The sequence below is a fragment of the Stegodyphus dumicola genome, chromosome 5 (genome assembly GCF_044657685.1).
Source record: "Stegodyphus dumicola isolate Sdum_Otavi_A_Nest chromosome 5, ASM4465768v1".
Classification (NCBI taxonomy): Eukaryota; Metazoa; Arthropoda; class Arachnida; order Araneae; family Eresidae; genus Stegodyphus; species Stegodyphus dumicola.
This window is the reverse complement of record NC_140772.1, coordinates 232942939-232969657: the sequence shown is the minus strand read 5'-3', so window position 1 is coordinate 232969657 and position 26719 is coordinate 232942939. Positions and strand designations below refer to the sequence as shown.

At 34.8% G+C, this 26719-nt stretch overlaps 2 protein-coding genes across 2 annotated transcripts; one reads left to right on the top strand and one right to left on the bottom strand.

The window, feature by feature from the left end:
• Positions 1 to 2476: 2476 nt before the first annotated feature.
• Positions 2477 to 25783, top strand: LOC118196762 (uncharacterized). Its single transcript, XM_035368222.2, has 5 exons — positions 2477 to 2639; positions 5436 to 5550; positions 6426 to 6589; positions 20445 to 20604; positions 25459 to 25783. The coding sequence occupies exons 1-5, from the start codon at positions 2603 to 2605 to the stop codon at positions 25625 to 25627; spliced, it is 645 nt and encodes a 214-aa protein (XP_035224113.1). The 5' UTR covers positions 2477 to 2602; the 3' UTR covers positions 25628 to 25783.
• LOC146997429 (uncharacterized) lies at positions 7155 to 17861 on the bottom strand. The gene is made up of 2 exons (XM_085816390.1): positions 17240 to 17861; positions 7155 to 7228 (listed from the first exon to the last, which is right to left on the bottom strand). The coding sequence occupies exons 1-2, from the start codon at positions 17859 to 17861 to the stop codon at positions 7155 to 7157; spliced, it is 696 nt and encodes a 231-aa protein (XP_085672516.1).
• Positions 25784 to 26719: the final 936 nt, after the last annotated feature.

The following is a 26719-nucleotide window of genomic DNA, read 5'->3' as shown; positions in this document are numbered from 1 at the left end:
AATACGTACCGAGTGTGCTACCGTTGCACTACAAAGGCATGCAGAAAGGAGGGAGAAAATATCTTACATACTCCCCCTTTTAAAGGGTGACTGGGGATTAGGGACACAGTACACAGTCGTCAAACTGTTGGTGAGGAACCATCATCCACTACGTTTTAGTTCGGGCCCCAGTGTAGAGTCATTAGGTATTTTTCAAACAGAAGACTTGAAAAATGAGCAATGCCCTCGCCGGTACGCGAACCTGGACCTCTCGACTACGCGCCGCGTGTGCTACCGTCCCACCACGAAAGCATGCAGTGACCTTGGATCCTAAAAAAATAATTACTAACATTACAATACCTTTGAAACCTAAACCCATATTTGAAGTTGATTCCTAGCTGCCTAAAATCTTAATGTAGTGTTTTAGTCGTCATGTATCCATATTAAGTCAATTAGACACTTTTGGATAACTGGAAGAAATAGCATTAAATAAAGCACTTAAATTAGTTCATATCTAGAACTTAAAGTATTAGAGAATTTAATACTTCAATATATTTGTTTACTGCATTTCAAATCGAAAGTGTAAAATAAGTGCTTGTGGGGAATATTTGTTTTTGTTGCATTGCTTGCGATTTATTATTTACATTAAAACCTTATTTTATTAAAATGTTGATTTATTAACAAGTCGCTACATCGCGCATCTACTTCAGTATTTTTTAAACACTTTCCAAGAGCATGGAATAGGGTAAATTCACTGGGCAAATCGAAACTCATCATCACCGACACTAACCTCCTACAGGGCGATTTCCTCCACAGAAGATCAAAATCGTTCTGTATAAGGAGATGCTCATCTTAAGGCTTTTCTCATATAGAGATTTTAAATAAAATATTAAATCAGTAGCGAGAAATAGGATTTAATTTGAAAAGGATTTAACCACGTAATAATAACAGAGATAAGAAAAATTAATTATCTTCAGTTGTATTAGTCCAAAGTCTCTTTGTCCCTGAAGGACTATTTTAAGAAATTAAATGATGAAAAATCTGCATAAATGTATGTATATTTCTCGCATCGTAATAAAACAACGGTACATAGATCCGTCGAATTTTGAATCACGTAATCCTCCTACGAATATGGGCATGTGGAAAACCGAATTTGAAATTTGGAATTTGTTTTATGATCGATTTCATATTTTGTAAAACTTTAACGAATTTTCGATTAACAAACTCAAGGATTTCAAAGCGACCCATGGCAACGTTGTACAGAAAAAACATTTTTATTTCCAGGGCGGTGAGATCATGTATCGGAAATTCTACAGATAGATTCTCAATTTAAAATTATTTTGAGATATTGCTGTCGAACTGATTTCTATGGTTAAAGTGCGAAGAACATGATATTTAATAAATAAATGTAACACACAAAATGTTACGAAAACGCCCCTTTGGACGTAATTTAAAATCTGAAATATTTCAAATTTTCCTTTTTTTTTCTTTTGGTGTATTTTAGTGGTTAATTTAATAAATTTATTACTATTATTATTTATTGTTTAAGAAAATTATCCAGAAAGGAATACCTTTTATTCGGAAAATTCCGAATTAATATTTACACTTTTCAGGTAGTTAATATTGGACTAGATTCCTCTTATTAGCGTGTAAGAATATTCCGTTTCAAGTGGAATGACAATTCCTTTGGCTGAAGAGGCCGCCAGTGGCCGGGCGAATAAGACTTCTAAACTCGAGATTCTTTACAGTTCGGTTCAGGTGTTTTACCTTATTGATGATGTCCAATCGGCCATGGCGAAGGGCCCGGGTTCGAAGGTTCGAATCCCAGAAAAGGCATAGATGCTTGTAAATGTATAGTGCCCGTGTGGCAGGGGGCACTCTAAATATGCGGCGAGACGAAAGTCTTCTCGAGAGGTTGGCAGTAAGGGAAGAGGAAAGTCGGAGACTCTCGAACCCGTCCTCTCGGGGTGCTCTCCATCATCAAAACTGGGGCGGAACTGAGTTAAATGGCACTGTCACCTGTAAGGTGCCTCAAGGCAGTTGCCAAACGACGAGCGTAAACTTGCTCTCCTTGTCACGAGGAATTTCCTGGGCTTGGGCTAACTATAGGTCAGACAAGTGATCATTAGCAACAACCTTATTGATTTCTTCATCACTGTTATGATCCTATCAATAAATGCTTAATTTGGCGATTAGTGATTCTATCTGTAAGTTCCTTTTCATAATTCTTTATTTTTCTATAATATTTAATTCTTGCGTTGTTTCCAAGAAACATGTCGTCAAAATGTATATTAAAAAGAATGGGTTTTGTAAATAGTGGAAACTGTATGTGGGACTTTTTGTTGTAAATCCCACTTGAAAGTGTTGAGAACTACTGAAGGTTATCATGCCATTTAACACTCAGTTATAATCTATCGACATCTAGATGAGGATTTCCTTCGCTTCTTAGCTTTTAATTACAGGAAATAATTGTATTAATTTCCTGTAATTAAAAGACAGTCGTCAACCTCTACTCATGCACAGAAGGTAGTTATTTGAGTACCTAGACCCTTAAAACCAGAACAGAATTCTCAGTGAGAAGATTAGGATAGTTTCTCATAAAATATTGAATTTGATACTCAACATGTGGAAGCTCCGTTTGACACTGCTTATGCTTCTAGGTATGTTTTAAGATTTCTTCCGGGAATGATATGAGGTGACTACTCAAATAATTTACTGTAATTAATCTTTTTCATTTCTTAAATTTTATTATTATCTTTCTAACTTATTTAAAAAAGCAAATTTATAGTTACACGTAAAACATTTGTGCCTTAAAAGCTACATGAAATGCATTAAATTTAATATAAAATTTACTATGGAAATTTTTATATATCTAAATACTCTTCTATTAGATAGATTAATGTTGTTGCTATGACAATGAGACTGTATTGTAGAGACATTACGTATTTTTTGGAAGCAGGAAAGAGGAAAAATTAACAACATCTTGGCCGGAAATCGAACCACGGAAAACCGGTCCAGCGTGCAGAACCACTAACACCACGAAGGCACGCTAAGAAAGCGGGAGAAATGCCTTATATACTGCCCTTTTTAAAGGGCGACTGAGGTTTTTAGGGGACCCAAATCCTGGGTGTGGAGAATCCTCAGCCAACACGCGTTTTTAGTTCGGGCGCCACTGTAGAGATATTAGGTATTTTTGGAAGCAGGAAAGATGAAAAATTAAAACGCCTTCGCCGGGAATCGAACTGCGGACCTCTGGAATACCGACCCAACGTGCAGAATCACTACCCCACGAAGGCACGCCAGGAAAGCGGGAGAAATACCTTATAGTGTTGCAGAAATTTATAGCACGAATTTTAAATCGCATTGAACTTTCGAATTAGTCAATAATTAAATTCTATTATCTCCTTCAATAACCAAGTGTATTGGATAAAGAATTGGAAAGTAAAGTCCTTAAAACTTAAGTTCATGCGTGATTTTTTTAGATAACACTGTATGAAAATAAATCTATGCGTTGGTGACATATATTTAAAACTCACACTTACTCAAAAGAAAGGATAAAATAGTTCAAGTAGGTATTTATCGACAACTAACTTACTGATTTAACAATTTACTAGACCTTTCGGCAATCAAACTGAATTAATATAATACTTGAATTTCGTTGTAAGATATCTTAAAATAACTCGATCCATTTACCCCGCCTGTTATTGGTAATCAACAAATTTTCCGATAAGGTTTTTCTCCCACCTTTTCGGTATGCCTTCGAAGCACGCCGGGCTCGTATTCCAGAAGTCCGTGGTTCGATTCAGGGCGAGGGCGTCGTTCATTTTTCAAATCTCTTGCTTCAAAAAATACCCGATGTCTCTATAAGCCTAATGACGGGTTTTATAAAAATCTTTCTCATTTGGCGATTAATTCCGTCTTTGGTAAAGTACCATTTGATATTTTACTTAAAATTGCCCTTGAAATTATTTAAGCGTATCTCGACGAACGACGAGCATTGAACGCAATGTTACGGAATTTTTATTTTAAGTAAGTGAAACAAGGTGAATATTTTAGGAGCTTTAAATTCTCCTGTATTTTAAAGTAATAATATAAATAATAGGGTACCTATAAATAGCTACAAGAAAATTAAAAGTCAGATTTTATTTTTGTGTACATCTCTCACACATATAGCATGTACATGTATTTTATAAAACGCTGTACCTTATTTTGAGCAGCTTCGAATGTTCCAGTACAGCCAAAACAAAAGTGATCGAAAAGTGCTTAGGTGGCGATAATAAACATTAAGCTCGACGCCAGAAAAATATTTCCTAAAGGTAAGCTAACTTTAGATGTAATAATTTATTTGCCCTTTAGAACAATCGTAATAAAGGATATCTTGCAATAAAATGTTGGTGCTAAAAAAAGTGTTATCCGCTTCTCTTTTGTCATCGTTAATAAGAAAAAAAAATTTGGAGAAAGTTTTGTAAAGTTTTGAATAATGAATTGAAATAATATCTTGGTCGCAGCCCATATTTTTAAGAACTGAATAAAATAAAAAGCTTTTAAAACATGGCAAATTTTGTAATGTATCAAACTGTAAAATTCCATTAAATTTTAAATTGGCATTTATCCTGGAAAGGAATACGCTATGAGAAATTATTACTTAATTAAAAAGACAGATTCAATGATTTTATTGCATTTGATAAAATACCATCAATTTTAATTATTTCTTCCACTGTTAATTTGCTGTAGGTGCATGTTTGTTATAGGAGTTTTGTTAGAGATTTTATGGAATAACTCGATGTTGGTTGGTGCTGTGTTTACAATAAAGTTGTAAGGTATATTTTAATTTTGGATAACTTTTCCTATCAGTTCTTGTTTCCACTTATTACTCCCTACCAGAATGAGTTTTAAGAATCGCTTTGAATGCAAAGGAGTTAGAAGAATTATTTAAGGAAAATTCAAATTACTTCGTGAGAGAGAGTTAAGAATCCTGAGCAGCGCATGTTTGTTTGCCTTCCCGGCTAAGTATCTCTTGAAGCTGTTACGCTCGGCCGTATTATTACGTGCCCTTTGATATTCGCTGGCTATATTTTATGTATTAGGTTTAAATTAATGGCCGACTACGTTAGGTACTTGTGTTAGCTTTCGGCTAAGCCTCCTTTAGTTAGTTATAGTTTAGTTCTTATTTCTTATTCTGAGTTTAAGCCCGCGTGGAGGCTTTGTTGTAAGCCCGAAGAAGGGGTCAACTGTTATTCTTCTTTGAGTGAAATAAAGGGTATTTTAATGCTTCTTGAGTTGTTTAGTTCTTTAACTGTTTAACGCAAGGATAAGTCGCTACGCAGCTCACTAGATTCCTCAGCGTTTATCTTAGACAAGAAACATAAGGAACCCTACAAAATATCAAAGATATTGTCTTGACATATTATGGAAACAAAATGCTGTTTCGACACTAACTTTAATTTCTTTTTCAGGATTCATAGAAATCAGTATAGCTTGTTGGGAAATAAGGGTCTGTGAAAGGAGGCTAAAAAGAATATTTCCCCTTCAGGACTTACCGACTGAAGAGGATCTAACAAGATTGTGCCCGTATGTAGAAAATTCTATTTTATTTAGCTTAATATGATTTTCAGTGGTATTCTATTGTTACTGTTATTGCATAAATTCTCATTTTTAAGCGTGGTTTGGGATTTGATTTGAACACTGCTTGAAAGTGAAAGACTTACCAAGGTAATATGGATTTCGAATAAAATACATTCAAAATCCAAGGAAATAAATTTATAAAAATGTAGCAAGTTATCTCATGCGAATTAAATCAATCGCTAACTTCAGTTCTTATATGTTAGAATTTTTGAATAACAGCAGGTGAGGTATGAGTTGTCGGATAGCTACTAGCGTCTGGCTAATATTTGTTTTACTGGCTGCGTTAATTTCTTAAACCAGCAGACGGAAAACAGGAAGTTTGAGAAGCCTTATGTTCATTACAGTTAAAAAGGAGTTTCCTCTTCATCAATGGGATCAACAAAGCTTTTCCTTCTTCCTTTGTCTGCAAAGCGAGAGAAATTTAATCAAATGAACGTAAAAATGAAGCTGCTGCTGCTCGAGTAATCGCACGCCTTTTGTAGCAAAACAATTGTAAATTTCATTAAATCACAGAAATATTTACGAACATTATATTATTTTATTAGAATTCAGCTTTCAAGAAGTGTTGTGCTGATATATTACTAAATCAGTTGTATTTATTTTCCTATAAAATATATTGTTCTTGCGTTTTTTAAAAAAATTACTTTTTTATACAAAGTGGAGTAAAATTGTGCTTTTGATAAAACCTGTCTGTTTATAAAACAATTTATATATTTATTTAATGAAGGTTATGAGACATAAAATTAAGGGTAAAATAATAAATTGTACTTTTTGCATTTATTTTTGCTATATTCTATATCAAAATATATTCTTTTTTTAAGAGACGTACTGGATTCTATCAAGTGCATACAGGAAAAGACAGAACGATGTAAAAGAAAAAGCTATTACATCCCTGCAGAAATAAATGTAGCTGGATTCATCAGCTTTCAATTTAATACAACATTCTTCCAAGAGATATGTAGTAAAGAAAGTGAACTACGAAAAGGTAAACATGTAAAACGTTAAATTGAAAATAAATTTAAAAGGCGTTAACCAAGTAAATGGAATTTATTAAATTGCAAGTAATGCGAAATATTACTGTGAGTTGTATTTTTAAGGAAGTTAAACATATTTAAGGAAGGCTGAAAGACTAAATTTCTAAAAGTTGTAGGAGCGTACTCTCTTTGGTAAATAAACTCTGCTAGATCCTACTAAGGAACCTGGCGTCTTCTCGCTTAGTCGTAAAGAATACCAAGATGGAAGAAGGGTATAAAACAACCCTTTATTATTCGTCAAACTCCTGAAGAGAAAAGGCATGTGCTTCGTGCTTACAATAAAACCGGCACCTTGCGGTGGAAGATGAAGAATCGTTACACGATAAATTCAAAGATAAAGAGTAGTGCTGCACTAACAATTTTAAGTTAAGACTAACAGGGCTGACTCGACAACCTACCCTGCGTGATACTTATTGAAATAGCCAAAAAGGCGTAACAGCAAGGACAGAGTTGTAATGTGTGCTGGCTAGCGAAAACACGCTCTGAATAAACTACGAAATTCACCCGTTTAAATACTTATTTCATGGATCCCTTCACATGTAAGAAAAGGGCCAAGAACACTTGAGCCACAAGACAGCAAACTGCTTCCTCTAAAAAAGTCACTTAAAAAGCATATTTTTGAGAAATTATAGGAAACTCTTAAATCTAAATTTTTAAATTTTGTTTCCATGTTCTTTTATTCTGGCTCTTAGTTTAAGTGTTTGTTCTTTTTTATTTTACAGCGTGCAGCAGAGAAACTACCTTATTTTTAAAATGAATATCACAAACAGTATAAGCGATATCAGTTTAATGTTTTTCCAAGTTATAGAGAGACACTTAAAGTTTTTTTTTATTCCAGTTCACAAATAATATCATTGAAGTTTACAAATAATATTAATGGCCTCCGTTCTGTACAATGTATTGAGATAGTCGAGTTTTTAAGTTTCTTTCACGTTTATCAGCATATCAACGGGTATGTTGTCGATAGCAGCTTGAATATTGTTCTTCAGTTGAGCCGGGATCTTTGGACGTTAGAGATTTCAGATAGCCCCACAAAAACAAATCACACGGGGCTAAATCAGGCGAGCGCGCTGGCCACTGGCGATCGCCTCGTAAGGAGATAAGGCGTCCAGGGAAATTTTCTCCAAAAAATCATGGTCCAATGATACCTATGCTGGACAATGCACACCGAACAGTCACACCTTCTGTATGGAGGGGCTGATCATGAAATTCTCGGGGATTTGTGCCACTCCATTATCGCATGTTTTGCTTAATGCATGCTGCAACCGGAAAGATGAAAATGAGCCTCATCGCTAAAGAACACAAGGGCATCATGAGGCGTGTTGTCAAGAACGGATTTGCACGCATTTTTGCGTGAAAGAAAATCGCGTGGATTAAGTTTTTGCACCACTGCCAATTTATATGGATGAAAATGCAATACGTTAAAAAATACGACGAGAACGCACGATCCCCTCTCGTCCACTGCATAATCGGTACTAAAACTACATAACATAAAACTTTACATACCGCTCTTTTCAATGAGCGCCACTCCACCATTCTCGGAATAAATGTCGTAGATGGCACATGGTTCAAATAAGGAAGTTTCCCTGCCGAACCCTGTATATCATTGCTCTTGTGTGATACTTAAGCTGTTTTATATGTTTGGATTGATCCTTCCAATAAAGCCATATGTACCATTAATACTCACTTAACTTTAAATCTGCATCCTGGCGAGAAAATACGTGAGGATAATGAACGGTTCAGGAAAGATATCCAACTTAAAATTTGCTATGCAAAATGAGGGAAACCCTGCAAGGTTTCCTTCATTTTGCATAGCAAATCAATCATATATTTAAAATATATAATCATATATATATGTTAGCAATTAATTAGTTCCTTTATTAAAACACATTCCGTCAAACATTAATTGTTAAATACTTGCTTTATTCAGAAACATTACCGTCAACATTACTGCTCAAAAACATTACAGTTCAAATTATTATCGTTCTGAAAAAAAAACTGTTGTTGCCAATCGGGAAAATACATTTTAAAAAAATGAATACGTTGCGTTTACATTCGGGCATCCTGACTTAGTTAGGACCTCGGAACATTAAGAACTTATATTAAAAAAAATTAAATCTGTAATATTAATGTTTATAGTTGGAAAGTCTTAAGCTGTTATATAGATTCACCGTCGTTTTCTATTCTTTTTCCGTGTCCTAGTTTTAGTAATATGCGGCGTGTTGTTATCGTTATCCCCAGTGCCACTAATGTCATCACCATCATCATCGGCTTCTTCTGATTCAGCTTGACACTGCCATGATTTTAATTGGCTCACATGAGCTGTCGTACTAAAGAAATGTCCTTTCACCTTCTTTTCTAATTGAGTCACTCTATAGGTATCACTTGGTAAAACTTCTGTAACTACCAAAGGTACTCGATACTTTTGTTGTGTTTTGGTTGATTCTCCAGTTGATTTAGGTACTCTCTCATAACTACTATTTCTCCTCGTTCGAATGTTAAAGAATTGCTTTTCTTCTTGTCGTAATTTGCTTTCATTTTCATCTGCATATCCTCAATTCTCTTTCTAGCTTCATCCTGTAAGATTACTGGATTCTCCCATTCATTTGCGTCTTCATCTGTAATCATCCTCATCAATCCGTCGTTGAAGCATTTCGAAAGAAGTTTTATTTGTAGTCTTATTTATCATATTGTTTATATTTCATTCGCATTCCTTAATCTTTTTGTCCCAGTCTCTCTTATTCGGATTTTCCATACTCGTTTTAATCATAGCCAAAATTGTTCGATTCGCTCTTTCCACCATTCCATTACCACTTGGATGTTGAGTTGAATTGAGTGTATGACTGATTCCATTATTTTGACAGTACTCTCGAAATTCCTTCGCTGTGAAACATGTTCCTCTATCGCTGATAATTTTTTCTGGTAACCCAAAATCATCTACAAAACTCTTCAATGCAACTAACACATACTTGGTTGCAGTACTTTTTATAGGATATAAGAGTGTAAATCTCGTAAAATTATCAATTATTACAAATAATTCTGTATTTCCTCTTGAACTTTTTACGAATGGTCCTAAATGATCTAAATGTATAATTGCAAAAGGTCTTCTAATTGGATGCAGTACTCCTTGTTTCTTACCACTAGGCATTTTATTTACTAGGCATTCGAAACACATCGAAATGTGACGCATAACATATCGTTTCATTCCTTTAAACTAGTATGATTCCTTGATTTTGGCAACAGTTCTGTCTGCTGAAAAATGTCCCAAAAGATCGTGAAATTTTACTACAATACCTTTTCTCATCGCTTTAGGTATGACATATAACAATTTCTCCTTTTCCTGATCTTTTGCTTTACGAAACAATCGATTATTCTTCAAGACGTAATTTTCAGTTACATATTTCTTTGCATTCGTTCTATGATTTATCTTTTTCTTTAAAATGTCTATTAATTTGCGTAATTCTGGATCTGAATGCTGAATCATAAGAATTTGTTCATCTATCGTTAGCGTTAAACAAACTTCCAAGTTGTTTTTAATTATAGTGTCTAAAGTTTCTTCTGGCTGATCAACTGTCGATCGGCTCAATGTATCTATGTGACTCATTTTCTTACCTTGTCTGTGCTTTATTTCAAGATTGTATTCCTGGATCAGATTACTCCACCTTGCTATCTGAGGATTTGAAGTTTTCTTCGCGTTTAAATAAACTAAAGTTTGGCAGTCTGTAATTACCGTAAATCGGATTCCAATTAAAAATTGTCGAAGTCGTGTCAAAGTCCAAACTATAGCCATTAATTCTAATTTGCTTGAATGATAATTCTTTTCTGTTTCTGTTATTCCTTTACTCACACAATAAACTAAATGCCACTTTCTATCTTCACCTTTTTGCAACAGCATTCCTGCCAGCCCTTTGTTGCTCGCGTCTGTGTGCACTTCAGTCTCTGCTTCCGGATTATATAATGCTAGTATTGGTTCATTAGTTAAATGATCCTTTAAAGTACTGAATGAATCTTGCTGATTTTCGTTCCAACGAAATGTCTTCCTCGTCAGTCTCGTTAGCGGCTCAGCTTTCTCTGCGTATTTCGGTACAAACCTTTTAAAGAAACTTGTAAGACCTAAACATTGTTTAACTTCATGTTCATTGGTTGGTTTAGGAAAGTTTAATATGGCTCGTACTTTTCTTGGTCCAGGTTGCATACCATTTGATTTTATTAGAAATCCCAAATACTCAACTTCATCTTTTCCAAATTCGCATTTTGTCAGTTTCAATGTCAGCATTGCTTCTCTCAATCTATCAAACACTTTCCTAAGTTTTTCCATCATTTCTTCACAAGATTTAGCCGGAATTAATATATCGTCCAAATAGCACAATACTTCTTTATTAAGCAATGGACCTAAAACTTGATTCATAATCTCTGAAATTCTGCAGGTGCATTAGCTAACCCAAAGATCATACGTTCAAATTGACCAGTATCATCTGGAGTGATGAAAGCTGTTTTCAGTTTCGCTTCTTCAGTTAAAGGAATCTGCAAATATCCATGAGCTAAGTCCAGTGTAGTGAAAACTTTACACTCACTAAGACATTCAAGAAGATCATCTATCCTAGGGAGTGAAAATTTATCTTTAACAGTTTGCGAATTCAACTTTCTATAATCTATCACTAATCGTAATTCACCTGTTTTTTTCTTTACGAGTAAAACTGGACTAGCATACGGAGATCTTGTTTCAGTAACAATTCCATATTTCTTCCATTCATTTATTATCTTCTTTATAGAAGCACGCTCTTCGGCATTGGTTTTATACGACTTCATGCAAATAGGCTTAATCCCTTCAACTTCTTTAATATCCATTTTTGTTAAGTTTGTACACCCTAATTCCTCCATATTTAATGCAAAACAATCTCGATACTCATTTATCAAATGTAAAACTTCCTGTTTTCTCTCTGGCGTAATATTGTTATTAACGTTAATTTCTTCTAAAGTAATCGGTCTCTTAAACTTCTTAATTTCATTTATTATCAGTATTTCCTTTTGACTTGAATTTTCAGTTTTCTGATCTGAACTTGGTTCAACTAATTCTGCTACTTTCGCTCTACCGATACATTGATTCTCCTTCAAAATTAGTTTTCGATCGCTGTAGTTAGTGACTGGTATCACTGTTTCTCCCTGTATTACTTCCAATAATGAGCCCAACTCATCTTCCGATCCACTTATTAAAACATAACCGTTATTTATTTCATCAGTTTTAACTGTCACGAAATTAGCCGTATTACTTTCGATTTGAGTTTCTTGGGAAGCCTTCAGTTTAATTCGCGGAGTGTTGCTATCATTTTGCAACTGGGAAAATAGGCAGTCATTAGCATAGCGTATGTGCAAGATATTACCTATCTTGGCGTATGCAATATGTGGTAAATCAATCCATGTTCGACCAACTAGTAAGTCGCATGGTTGCGTTTCATCTCCTACAATGAGAACTGTAATGTCCTTTCCTTCCACATTATCAATCTCTAAGTTAACAGTTACTTTTCCCAATGTTCTAGCGGCTGGTTTATTCTGGTTCCCAAAGCCAAACAATTCCTCCACATCAGGTTTTACAATAAGATTCAGTCTCTTACCCGCAGACTGTTTCAATAAACACGAACTAGAACCCGTATCTATGATTGCAGTAATTTCTTCTCCATTATTGATGCGAGCATACTTTAAATATACAGCTGGTGAAACACCTGAATTCTGGTCCACGGATAAATTATTTTTAACATGTGTCAAGTCTGGATTCTTACCCTTTAGACGTACACCTTTTAAAAGTATGACCCTTTTCATTACATTTCCTGCAAATAATTTCTTTTTTAGGCTGAGGACAATCCGTCGCAATATGTCCATAATCATTACAATTGAAGCATTTCGGCTCACCCTTTTCATTGCGGATGCCAGAATTATATTCCCTTTTCCTTTCGTCTGTTTTATAAAATTTATCTCTCAGATTGTATTTATTATCAAAACTGTTTTTAAAACCCACTTTGAAATTACCATCTGTCTGCATGGAATCGTTAACATTTCTTTGTCTTGAATACTGAATATAGGATCCTTCATAAATATTAGAACCAGATTTGGGCTTAGAATTATGCCTAAAAGTTTTATTTTCTACTTGAAGTATTTTTATCCCTGCTTGAATATTTTCATATTCATCTAGTTTATCAGCCAACTCTTCAGGATTAATGAATTTAGACCAATCATCAATGAAATGGTCTCGGATAGCAGCGGGGACCCTTTTCTTTAATTGATCAGTAATAATAAGTTGTTTTAAAGAGTCAAAATCTGTTACATTTAATCCAGCAAGCCACTCTTCAAAATAATTTTTTAATTCAAACGTGAAGTCCTTCCACGTATTACGCAATGTTTTAATATGATCAACGAACTTTTGCCGAAACTGTTCAGGGCTTGGCTTAAATTTTCTCAGTAGTAGTTGTTTAACGTGCTTATAGTCGTTAGCTTTTTCTTCTGATTCACGGGCAATTAATTGAGTTATTTCATAAGGCAATAGACCCAACAGCTGAGAAACCCAGTTTTGTTCTTCTAACCCAATACGTCGTGCCTGTCTCTCAAATAAAACTAAATAAAAACTTATATCACCTTCATTCAAATCATACTTATGCATTAATTTACTCATATCACAAATATTACTTCTACTAACATTAGAAGAAACAGAATCATTTACATTACTACTGATTTCTGCTTCTATTTTCAATTTTTCAAGTTCAAAAGTTCTTTGCTTATCTCTTTCTATAATTTCCATTTCAAATGCTCTTTGCTTATCTTTCTCTTTTTCTAAAATTTCTAACTTTTCCCTGTCTAAACGATCATTATAATTCTATCTAGCATTTTTTTTAAAGTCTTCATTATAATTCTTACTATTCAAAATCATATCTCTTAAGCCTACAATTTTAATATCAGAAGGGACATCTACATCAAGTTCCAAAGCAAGTTCTTTTAAGTCACATTTCTTGCCTCTTGCCAAATAAGCCATCTTAGACTTCAATTTTTAAATAATAATACAATAATTATACTTAAGTTCTTTCCGTTTAATACTTAGACATAACATAAACAGTTTATAAATTCACGTACCTTTCTACTTTCAGTTTTGGCGACCTCTCGCATTCAGTTTAAGCTTAGCGCACGTTAAGGCAATACGTTGTTAAATCTAGATAATAATTCTAGTTTATCCCACTTCTGAAATGTTAGCAATTAATTAGTTCCTTTATTGAAAACACGTTCCGTCAAACATTAATTGTTAAATACTTGCTTTATTTAGAAACATTACCGTCAACATTACTGCTCAAAAACATTACAGTTCAAATTATTATCGTTCTGAAAAAAACTGTTGTAGCCAATCGGGAAAATACATTTTAAATAAAATTAATACGTTGCGTTTACATATATATGTATATATATATATATATATATCATAGAGAATTATATATTTAATATATATATCATAGGGAATCATATATTTAATATATATAATCATATATATATCATAGGGAATCATATATTTAATATATATAATCATATATATATCATAGGGAATCATATATTTAATATATATAATCATATATATATCATAGGGAATCATATATTTAATATATATAATCATATATATCATAGGGAATCATATATTTAATATTGAAACTGAAGAGGCACTCCGAACCTGGAAATCCAGTGCTGTATCATCACCTCAGCTACTGTAGCAGCCTCTTGATCAGGAATAGGATACGCTTCAGGCCACTTGGTGAAGTAATCAACGACAACGAGTATGTATTTGTTGCCATCAGCAGTTCGTGGCAGAGGTCCCAAGATATCAAAGGCGATAGGTTCAAAACGCGCGCCTACGTTGTAACGTTGCAGTTTGCCTCGGCTGCGTCTTTTCGGTCCTTTCCGACCTGCACAGGCATCGCAAGATCGGCACCACTTTTTCACGTCATCCTTTGCATTATTCCACTCTTGTAAGTTTTCCTCACGAACTCTCTGTAAGGTCTTCATTATTCCAAAGTGACCTCCCGTAGGGCTGTTATGTAGTTATTTAAGGACATCAGGAATGCGGCATCTTGGAAGTATCAGCTGCCATCGGAACGTCTTCCCATCATCCGATTCGAATTTTCGGTATAAGACGCCGTTTCGAATGTGAGGTGAATCCCAGAGTGCCCACTATTGTTTGGTTGTAGGACTACAGATAGAAATTTCCTGCCAGGTAGGTTTTCTGTTTGACGACTCCATTAAATCAATTATGGGTTTAATGTCGCGGTCTTCCAGCTGGTCTTTCCTGACTTCATCATCACTCCGCGGTTCTCGATCAGCCGATGTTGATGTTGTAATTTGTCTTGCGACCGGAGTCAGCAGCTCGTATTTCGCTTTCACCCTGGAACAATATCGGCAGTTTTCTTGGCAAGGTCTTCTGGACAGGGCGTCGGCGTTTCCGTGTGATGATCCCTTACGATGACGGATAGTGATGTCATATTCTTGGAGTCTCTGTATCCACCTGGCTATTTGACCCTCAGGATTCTTGAAATTTAAAAGCCAGGTCAATGATGCATGATCGGTGCGGAGCAGGAATTTTCTGCCGTATAGGTAGTGATGGAACTGTTCTACAGCTTTGACTATGGCGAGCAACTCTTTCCTGGTGACACAATAATTCCTCTTCGGTTTAGACAGGCACTTGCTCCAGTACGCCACTACACTTTCTTGGCCGTCTATTTCTTGGGACAAAACAGCACCGACACTTTCATTGCTCGCGTCGGTGTCGAGAATAAATGGTCGGTCGTGCTGAGGATACGTCAGGATTGGAGCAGATGTTAAAGCCTCCTTTAAGTTGTTAAATGCATCGTTGAATTCGTTTGTCCACAAGAACTTTTGGTTGCTCTCTGTCAGCTTGTGAAGGGGTCTTGCGATGGAAGAAAAGTCCTTCACGAATCTCCTATAATAGGTGCAAAGCCCTAGGAAGCTTCTCAGCTGATGGACATTTTCGGGATGTTTCCAGGATTTAACCGCTGATACCTTTTCAGGATCCGTGCGCACACCTTCTGCAGAGATGACATGTCCCAGGTAAGTCACTTCCTTTCGGAACAATTTGCATTTAGCAGGACTCAGCTTCAGATTGGCTTCTTTCAGTTTCTGAAGCACCTTCCTAAGATTTTCTAAATGTTCTTCAAAACTCTTTCCGACGATGATGATGTCGTCCAGGTATATCAGGCAGGCTTCGTAGGAAAGGCCTTTCAAAACAGTCTCCATGAGGCGTTCGAATGTTGCCGGCGCATTACACAGTCCAAACGGCATCACCTTGAATTGCCAAAGCCCTTGTCCGGTAGTAAATGCCGTCTTTTCTCGGTATTCAGGCTGTATTTCTACCTGCCAATACCACTCTTTAAATCAAGTGTTGAGAACCACTTGCTTCCAGAAAGAGTGTCTAGAATGTCGTCAATTCTAGGAAGAGGGTAACTGTCTTTCTTCGTAACCTCATTCAACCGGCGATAGTCAACGCAAAATCTTGTTGAGCCGTCTTTCTTTCTGACTAAAACGATGGGAGATGCCCATGGACTTGAGCGGGAGAAAACAACTTGAAGATCTTTAATGACGCGATCGGCAGCATTCTTCTCTTCATCGTTTAATTGCGCATTCTGAAGTAACTCTGATGTAATGTTTTCTGAAGACACGGATTCTTGGATGTTACTCTTTCTTTCAACGATGGTTACTGGAGTACATGCTGCAACCACTTCACCTTTCTTAATAATTCTCACCTTCTCAGTTACATTGGCGACTCTCACCGGGATAACCGTTCTGGATAGGTCGACGAGTGTTGAGGCTACTAGTACTCCTTTTGGGCTATTACAGTTATTGGGATATTCTATGATGCCGTAGCGGAAATTTCTGTTTTCGGCTATGGATCCAGGAAGTAAAATTTCTGTTCTTGCCGGTATTGTGATATTGTCTTGTGCTATGATTTTATGGACAGATTTAACTTCTTCATCATTAAGTTCAAATAACGCTATGTCCTCAGATCTAGAATGCAATTCGTTATTTTTAAAGTCCAAGGAAAAATTGTATTTCCTTAGAAAGTCCAATCCGAGTATGCAAGAATCAGTGATCTCTGCTACATATGCCGTGTGATAGTAAGCGGCACTTCCAAACGTGATGTTAACATTTACTTTTCCGTCGATGTCGATCTTCTCACCGGACACAGTATGGAGGGTAACGCAGGGCGGCGTCCAGATAAGTTTGTTTCCCAGTTGTTGAGCCAAATCTTTTCGGATGATGGTAACGTTGGCTCCTGTATCTATCGTGATATTGCAGGGAACTCCATTAATATGTCCTATTATGAATTATTATGTTACTGTCCATTACTGCCGCCTCTCACTGCAGAAATCTGAAACGCTTTAAACTGGGGCTTTTCATTATCTGGCAACCTTCGCCCTGCGATTTGGCTACTAATTAGTTTCCCTGATGTTTGTTAGGAGCGGTCTTAACATCCGTACCCTGGGGTGTTCTGCAGTTTCGTCGTCGTATGTGTCCTTCAGCACCGCAGTTCCAACATTTTAAGGTCGGTTTCTTTTCACTGTTATTTCTTTTTAAGTCATTGAGTTGTCTGGTTATATCGTCTAGACGAACAGTAACTTGATCCCTTGGTTCCTGGACATGAGCAGCTCTGATTGGGTGGCGGTCTCTACGAGTGGCTTGCTGGGCTGCCTCAAATTTCATGGCGTACACTAAAGCGCTTTTCAGATCTTTAACATCCGCCATTCGCAGTGCTTTCTGTATTTCACGGTCCCGGATGCCCTCGATGAAATATTGCAGGCACAGGATTTCCCTTGTTTCTGTCGGGCATTCCGAAAAGGCGTGATGTGACAGCCTTTCAACATCCGTGGCGAGCTCCTGAAGTGTTTCGGTGAGCTTCTGTTGACGGGATTTTAATTGGAGCCTGCTGTAGTCTTTTAAACATTTCTCGCCGAAGCGCAGCTCCAAGGCGCCGGACAGAGCTTCGAAATCTAGCCTTTGATTTTCGGGAAGCGTCTGCAGGATATCCGCTGCGTCTGCTCTCAGAGAAGCGGCGATATGACAGGCCTTAGCTTGGGAGTCCCATCCATTCGCATCCGCAACGATAGAAAACTGGGTCTTATACACTTGCCAGGATGTCTTCCCATCATATGTGGATAGCTTCAGAGAAGGACGAGCAGGCATCGGTAAGAATTTAAAATCATCACTCTTGCTCCCTGCCGTCGCTACGAATTTTTTTAAAGTTTCCATTTCTTTGGCAACTGCAGAAACTCTCTCTTCAATTTGTTGTTGGACGGCTGAAACTCTTCCTTCGATTCGTTGCTCCACAGCCGACACTCTATCTTCTATTTCATCTTTGACAGAAGAAACCTTTTCTTCAATTTGCCCGACTTTATTTTCGACAGCTCCTATTCTGTCTTCCATAGCCACAAATTTACTTTCTATTACGCAGGTTATTTCTCTTTTCATTTCGTCTTGACCTGCTTCAATCTTTTCTTGTACAACTTTTATATCTTCCTTAAAAGTTACTTGACCAGCTTCCAACTATTCGTGAACGGCTTCCATTTCCTTTTTAACGGATTCTTCCATCTTTTCCTGACCGTCTCTCATTTCTTCTTGTCCCGGTTTCATTTCCTGCTGACCCGTTTTCATTTCCTCTTTAAATGCAGCAAAGGCTGATATCAACTGTCTTAACTGCTCTTCCATCGCTCTTGTGATTGGCATTCAAATCCCACTTCTGACACCAAAAATTGTTGCGTGCGTACGGGCTCGTTACGAAATGAATGCACAAGTCCGATGAAAAATGAACAAAAATTTATTATTATCACAATAAAAATGCTTAAATCTTCTCAAATTATCATGCAGTATTACAATATCTCACAGTAGTTATCTTTTAACTACTCAAATGTCCAATAGAACATAATTCAAAACAGCTAAAGAAAGCTAATCCGCGAATTCGCTACAATCAACAAGAGCAGTTTTCTAAACATCAACAAACTAAGCAACTACAACAAACTGAGATGTTTTCCTCCTTTTATAAGATTTTAAAATCACATGCTAGAATTTTCCAGTACTTTCTCGAAATAAAAAAAGAGATATTTATTTATTTAATGCACGCGCTCTTGTATTTTCAATTCTCCGGCTTAGCTTTCTTTTAATATTCGTCACGCGCTGCACTGCGCGAGAAATAAAACAATTTAATTTATAATTGAACTAACATTAGCTTTTTAAATACCAAATTCGTAACAATATATATAATCATATATATATATATCATAGGGAATCATATATTTAATATATATAATCATATATATATATATATCTTAGGGAATCATATATTTAATATATATAATCATATATATAATGTTGTATGAATTTAAATCCATTTAGTGCGAATACAAGTTATTATTACTTGCGCAATTGCTGCAAAGTTAGTTAATAATAATTTATTTTCTAAACAGTATTGATTAATTAATTATATTATCTCCTAAGTTTAATTAAAGTAGAATTATTTTAAAAGTGTGCATCCATACTGGTAAGTTATATTTTGAAAGATGTTTTGAAGTAATTTGAAAGCAAAATGTTAATAATGTTTTAACGGGGACTGGAGTTAAATCATCACGAAGAATAATATTTTAACTCTCTCAGATAAGAACTCCACAAAATACATCCCTCAAGAATTCCAAGTCCCATCCACTACCATAAATTACTTCACCCAAGTCTTACCGACTGATATTATTCAAAGCCCCTACTGCCGCTAAGAATTTTCGGACACCCTACACTTCTGAGTCAGACGCGAAGAGAACACTTTGCCAACTCCCCCACTAGAAAGAATGTAAGTTACTTAATACCTTTCTGGCCTTTATATCTTCATGTACATTCACTGATCTTATTTATATTATTTTCTATATTATTTTTATGTTTTCTTTGATTTGTTTTTACAAAGTTTGCATTATTTATCTTTTTTATAATCTTCTATGTTTATTTCAACTTTACTTTGAATTCGATTTCATAATGACAATTTCCAATGTTTAATTTCTACAAATAATATAGTACTCAAATACATAAAGATGATAGTGTCGGGGACGGTTACTCGAGTTTTACAGGATTTCTCTACAGTAATTGATTTTTACTCCAAATTGAATTGACTAAAATACTTCATGAGTTCTTTGAGTAGCAACTATTCGCGGAAATTTTTGGCCTGACTAGAATTGCCGGTTTGGCTTTAACTTATAACTCGAGTAAAGACGAAACACTTTCATATTTACGTATTTTTATCAATTATTGTTCATTGAACGGGAGTCGGTTTGTTTCCCTTGAAAAGTCAACTAATTTCCGATCAATGACAATAATTACATGTTTTAATTTTTCCTTTTACAATTGATATATTATTCTTCGTGATGATTTAACTCCAGTCCCCGTTAAAACATTATTAACATTTTGCTTTCAAATTACTTCAAAACATCTTTCAAAATATAACTTACCAGTATGGATGCACACTTTTAAAATAATTCTACTTTAATTAAACTTAGGAGATAATATAATCAATTAATCAATACTGTTTAGGAAATAAATAATCATATATATATATATATATCATAGGGAGTTATATAATTAAAATATTTTAAAAGTTTATTCCAAGTCTTCTGCATATTTGATTCTAAATTTTACCTAGTTTTTCAACGTTTTTTTAAATAAAATATTTCCTATTTATCGTACTCTTGGTCATGTTGCTGGTATATTTAATCTTTTTTTCTTCTAATGCAGATTACATTCAGAATCTTCCCTGTGCCAGGAACTATTTCCGTATGGATCTGCGAGTATGCGAAAATTTAGGAAAAGCTGTAAATGAATGGTATAACGTTGTGTACCAGAATGAATTGGCTGGCATACGCTCCGCGGAATATCGTGAAAACGAAACCTGCTTGTAAGTGATTTGCAAATCATATGATCAATGAACAAATTACACTAGTTATAATCTTAACAAAATTAGATTAAATGATGTCACACAAGCATCTTGCTTTGGTAGAACATAATAATTATATAGTGTGTAGAGATATCAGGTTATTTTAATGCGGGAGACATAAAAAATGAGCAGTGCTCTCGCCGGGACTCGAACCTGAACCTCTCGAATACGCGCCGAGTGTGCTACCGTTACACCCCGAAGATATGCAGAAAGAAGGAAGAAAATAACCTTATAAGTGTCTTATAAAATATTACATCGCATTTGCTCATTTAATGCTGCTCAGTCGTACTAAGTCTAATTCGTATCTTTTGCTTTTATCAACGTGCAAATGATAGTATTATATAAAATAACGTCATTTCTAAAATTTATATATAATGAAAAATTTATGTACCTTTCACTTAAGTTCAAAAACATAAAAATGGAATGCAATTAAATCCTATTAACAGTTGTAGAAACATTAGGTATTTTTGGAAGCAGGCAAGATGAAAAATTAGCAACGCCTTCACCGAGAATCGAACAGCAAAACTCTCAATTACGCGCTGAGCGTGCAGCGCTACACCACGAAGGCTCGCTAAGAAGGCTGGAAAAATATCTTTACACAGTATCGCCAATTCATTTACCTCCTATAATTATAAGTAATCAATTACGTTCAACTATTAATTTCATGAATCAATACGACTTATTACACATAGGAAACTGAAATGTTTTAGGCATGCGCGGACGCGACATACGATAAAAAGTAATTGTTAAATATGGAAATTTAAACTCTTTTCTGCAGACAATAATTTGTGTCAACAGTTTGTTTAACGAAGAACAAATTTTTAGAAAAAGGAAATTAGAACCAACGGGAAAGCATCACAGCGCTATGATTTTATGTGAGGCTGATTCAAGAAAAATGCCCTCAACGTCTGCAGTTAGCATACGGAACTAAAGCACCATCTTGTGCCATTGTATTCAGATGATTTACAGAAATTCGCAGACATTGAAATTCTGTCCTGGGTAAAGAACCCAGAAAAAGATCTTTGTCAGTTGTTGTCCTAAACAAAGTGTCGACCATACGAAAAATGTTCATCCGTGATGATCGCTGGTCCTGCCAAATGTTACAGAAGGAAATTAGCTTTGGATTCGCAACCATAACTGGTGACGAAATTTACGTATTATTTTTTGTCGTTTCAAAAAAGCAAAGAAGGTAAAGTATGGTTTTTGAAGATGATCCCAAACCAACAGCAATATAAAAAAATCTGATGTGTACACCACATGACTTCCTTGTACGGAACATTAAATTATACGCATTTTTTTTTTGCATTTAATTTAAACTTATTGGATTGAATTATATCTACTTAGTCGATAGCGCATAAACCACAATAGAATAAATGCACTCTTTAAAATTCACTATCTTTGTTTACTGCAGGGACACGCTGGCGCTAGGTTCACTTAACAGCGTTCATTTCCTTCATATTATAACTCAGAATGCATATAAATTTATATCATTTGAAGAATTATCTAATTGTTGCCACATGTTCTGTTCAAATACTATAATAAATCTAAAACGATGTATAAAAGAAATTAAGCAAACAAAACAAAAGAGAAACTTTTCACAGACGATTTAGTATTTCTCATTCAACTAATTCAGTTCTCACTTCCCGACAAGGCAAAAATAACTAAAAACTCAAAATATCTATATTAAGAATTACGAAGTAAATCTGAAACACTTATTTCATCAAATAAATTCTAGAATGGATTAAGCATGATTTAATTCGCAATAATAAAAGAAGGCGTTATCTTTGTTGTTGAGAAACTTAGTTTCTCTAGACTGGCAACAAATCCGCTATTTTGCCAAGTTTAAAATGTAAACAAACATGTCCGCCCTCGCAAAATTAATTATACTTAGCTGCACTTAAACAACTTCTGGAACAAATTCTGGATAACTCTCCAAATATTGCATATATATATATATATATATATATATATATATATGCAATATGTTTGGTTTGCAACCAAAATACGAGGTGCACATCTACATGCTACAGCAGTCCTATATACAGAATGTCAATGTTCCGAGGATACTTGATTTTGAGTTATTCGAGATGCGTACGTACCTACGTACAGACGCCCCGAAAAATTCTCTTTACAATTTATTTTAAATGAGTTTTATAATTTTTGGGGGTGAAAAAGAGTTTTTTATTCTGTCCTTAGGCACAGATATCACGCAAAACATCGTTAAATTGCAATCGATAGCTGTCTAAATGGATATTTTCCTTAAAATGTGATGCCTGAAAATTTTCAGGATTACAATACTTCCTTTTTACTTCATGCAGGGAAGTAAAAAAAAAAACAAACAGTGAGAAAAGTAATGTATGCCGCATTCTTTATGATCAAGTTGGATGGATAAAAGATAATTATAGCTAACTGGTTTACCACTAAATGGACGACTATAATACGTGACGCTCATTTTCTCATTCGGCGAGACTGACATTCAAATTTCTTGAACAAAGCACATGAAAGTGATAATACACCCATCCTTTCTTCATTATACTATGTGTGACTAGACATTTTGGCTATTTTTTAAATTTAAAACAAAATTACGTGGACATTGTTTTCATTCTGAAGATGATATTGACGTGGCTATAAAAGCATATTTTTCATCGATTTCAGAAATGCATGGCATGAAGCATTTCATCTCAAAAAATTTGCGTATAAAAATAAACTGTGAAAAAAAAATTCGACAGTTCTATAGCTCCCATTCTACTGGGCCAATTGATGAAATTCAACTTGCGTTTTTCATGTCTCAAAAGCGTGACATAGGATACGTATAATATTTATATATAGCATTGTTTTAATATAGGTATTTTGATACAAAACCGGATTTTTTTCTGAAACTGACATGCCAATGTTTTTTTCCATATTTCTATTCTACTACTCAAATTATGTCAAAGCATCAAGTTTTGTAAAATTCGCAAGGGTACTTCTTTTAAAATTTAGCTCTCAAAATTTTAGCTCCTCAATGTTAACTGAATTTGATATATATTTATAAATACCTCTTTTTTATTAAACTAACTTGATGCCTTCTTCCAGAATTCGAAATTCAGGCTTAATCCAAATAGTATAATTAGCACACTTTTTATTGTTTATTTTAAAAAATTGTATTTCTTAATATTTTTTATAAATTTTTCGAAAACATTTTTGTGTTATAGCCTATAAAAATTTTAACAACAATATAAAATAGATGTATTTCTAAGCATATCTGCAAAAAATTAGACTTCTTTTACTCACATTTTCCTAAGATATATGTGAATTTACATTTTGGCGCGTTTTCAAATTTGGTGTATTTAAAAGCGATTATAACGAAAATGGGGTTTATGAACTTTGTTAAAATTATTTGAAAGAATGAACGATGGGCCTTTTTTCCTCTCAAGCATCAATGGAAAAAAAAATAAATAGGTTACTATAAATTAAGAATTTCGCCAAGTGAATTATTCTTTGCGAAAACTGAAAACAATGCACCAAGATAAATATTTAATTACAATAGCTAGGCATAATTTGAGTCGTGGAATCGGAATATGGGAAAGAAGAAAATATGTTATTTCAGAGAAAGTCCGATTTTGTGTCGAAATACCTCTGTTAGAATAATGATACATATAAATCTAATATATATCCAAAGTCGCGCTTTCGAGACATGAAAAGCTCAATTTGAATTTCGTCAATAGGTCCAGTAGAACTGGAGATACGGAACTGACCCCCCCTTTTTTTTTGTTAGTCTAACGGGGCTTTGTCCCTGAAGCACTACCGTTTTCGTTTTGCGATTTTGCGTTGGTCCACTACATAAATGTCCGTTTCACTTTTCAAACTGTTGCCACCAAATTTTAGAGTCCCTCATTATATTTGAAAAAATTCAATAATGAAAAATGTGCATAAATGTATGTATATTTCTCGCATTGTGATAAAACAACTGTACATAGAGCCATCGAATTTTGAATGACGTAATCCTACTGGGAATAGGAGCAAATGGATGCCCACATTTGAAATTTGGAATTTGTTTTATTATCGATTTCATATTTTGTCAAACTTTAACGAATTTTCGATTAACAAACTCAAGGACTTCAAAGCGAGCCATCGCAACGTTTTACAGAAGAAAAAACATTTTTTATCTCCAGCGCGCGAACCTGTATATCGGAAATTCTAAAGATAGGCTCAGTTTAAAACTATTTTGCGATATTGCTCTTGAACTGAATTTCATGGTTTAAGTGCGAAGAACGTGATATTTAATAAATAAAGAAGGTAACAGCCAAAATGTTTTAAAAAAAAACGCCCCTTTTGAGCGTAATTTAAAATCTGAAACCTTTCAGTTTTTTTTTTCTTCCGCATTTAACTTTGATGCTGGTGGAAACTTTTAATATCTTCTAAGATTTGGTAAGTTTAACTTCTACCCTTTAACTGTATCTGAAAACTTTCAGTGAGATTCTCCTAAATGCGTAATGTAAATGAATTTGAGAGACTGTAATCGAATTTAATTGCATTCTCTTTGATGTTACTTGGCATAACCGAGTGTAATTTGTATAAAATTCTTTCATTACATGTAAGCGTTAAAAGTGATAATATTCCCTAAAATAAATTAATAATTTTGTAAATTCGTGTTTTCTTCTTATATTTTTATACTAAGATTCTTCCTATCTGCATTATTGCTAATTCCTCTTTTCTTCCCCCATCCAAAAAATTGTTTGTAATTGGAGCTCAGTGTGATGTATAATGATTCCATGAATAAAGAAACAGCAGAAAAAATGTTTGTTATTTATAATATCATTTCTCTTTCTGTAGGATTTCAGCTGTCACTGCAAGCTGCGTAAGATATAACTTTGGGAAGATGTGTGGCACATATGCTATACAGGCTTTTGATCAAATTGTGTACAAACTCACAGATGGGCGACTTTTTATTTGTGTTCGGAATAAACGTCTGGAAATGGAGGTGATGGACAGAGGACGTTAATAAACAGAGGAGGAAGGATTCAATTTATACCTTTTTTATGTTGCTTTATCTTACATGTAAACTTCAAGACGTCCCACAAACCAAGGTGCCTAAGTAAAAGGAAAGCCTATATCGATGCTGTACTTACTCTAATTAATAAAATGTGGTTTAACGCTATAGATTATACCGCCTGGAGAACTTACTATTAGTTAGTAACAGGAACGTATTGGTTTTACAGTTCAGAAAACACCTTTCTCTCGGCAGATTTGGGAAATCTGGAGTTTCGGAACCAAACTTTTGGTTAAAGGTACCTTTGGTTTGGTTAATAAATTCTTAAATAGATCCATAAATGCCACAGTGGATACGACCACTGAGTCCCAGGAAACTGGATGGCAGCAGGATCGTTATTATGTTTCTTCCCTTGTGCAATGTAAATATGAACTACTTTCCCTTAGAAAATCTTCCTCGAAGGTCTCGCGAATTATATTCACTACAAACCAGTACTTTCAATGATATAAAATGTTTCTTCGTATCCTGATAAGATTTTAGATGAAAACGGTAGAAACAAGATGAATTCAGAAATCAATTACGTTAAAAAAGAATTTAATATACAACTTAAATTGCTTTGGAAAATATGAGGGATATAAAGAAAAACTACGCATTTCAGAAGGAGATCACTGAACCATTCTAATACTACGTTTTAAAACAGTAATTTTGGAAAGCAGGTAAAAATTTTCTTACGTGTTTAAAATTTTGAATTTTAAGATTCCAGTAACACATTTCGTAAGTTGTTATAAGCGTTATTATGATGATCTAAATTTATGATTTGAATTTTGTGTGTTATTTTGACGCTAGCTTTAAAACATGAGGTGCCTACTTTAGTTGTTATTTAATGTTACTTTAATAATTATGCTTAGCGTTAGCAGTGGCGTCAGCACCCTGGTTAATATAATTCAGAAAGGCGAAGGGGAAAAAAGGGCAAAGAAAAAAGAAGGCGAAGAGAAACAAAATGGTAAAGAAAAAAGAAGGCGAAGTGAAACCAGTATGTATGGCGTGGACCTATAGCTGCAGATCGCAGTATTCTAAAACGGATTACATACTTTCGCATTTAGT

Excerpts from the sequence above, each read along its gene's own strand:
- LOC118196762 (XM_035368222.2), top strand. The coding sequence starts at position 2,603 with ATGTGGAAGCTCCGTTTGACACTGCTTATGCTTCTAG. Across the intron at positions 5,551-6,425 it reads GATCTAACAAGATTGTGCCC|AGACGTACTGGATTCTATCA; the intron begins GTATGTAGAAAA and ends TCTTTTTTTAAG. Across the intron at positions 20,605-25,458 it reads CGTGAAAACGAAACCTGCTT|GATTTCAGCTGTCACTGCAA; the intron begins GTAAGTGATTTG and ends CTCTTTCTGTAG.
- LOC146997429 (XM_085816390.1), bottom strand. The coding sequence starts at position 17,861 with ATGCCTGCTCGTCCTTCTCTGAAGCTATCCACATATGATGGGAAGACA. Across the intron at positions 7,229-17,239 it reads TGACTTAAAAAGAAATAACA|AGGAAGCAGTTTGCTGTCTT; the intron begins GTGAAAAGAAAC and ends TGACTTTTTTAG.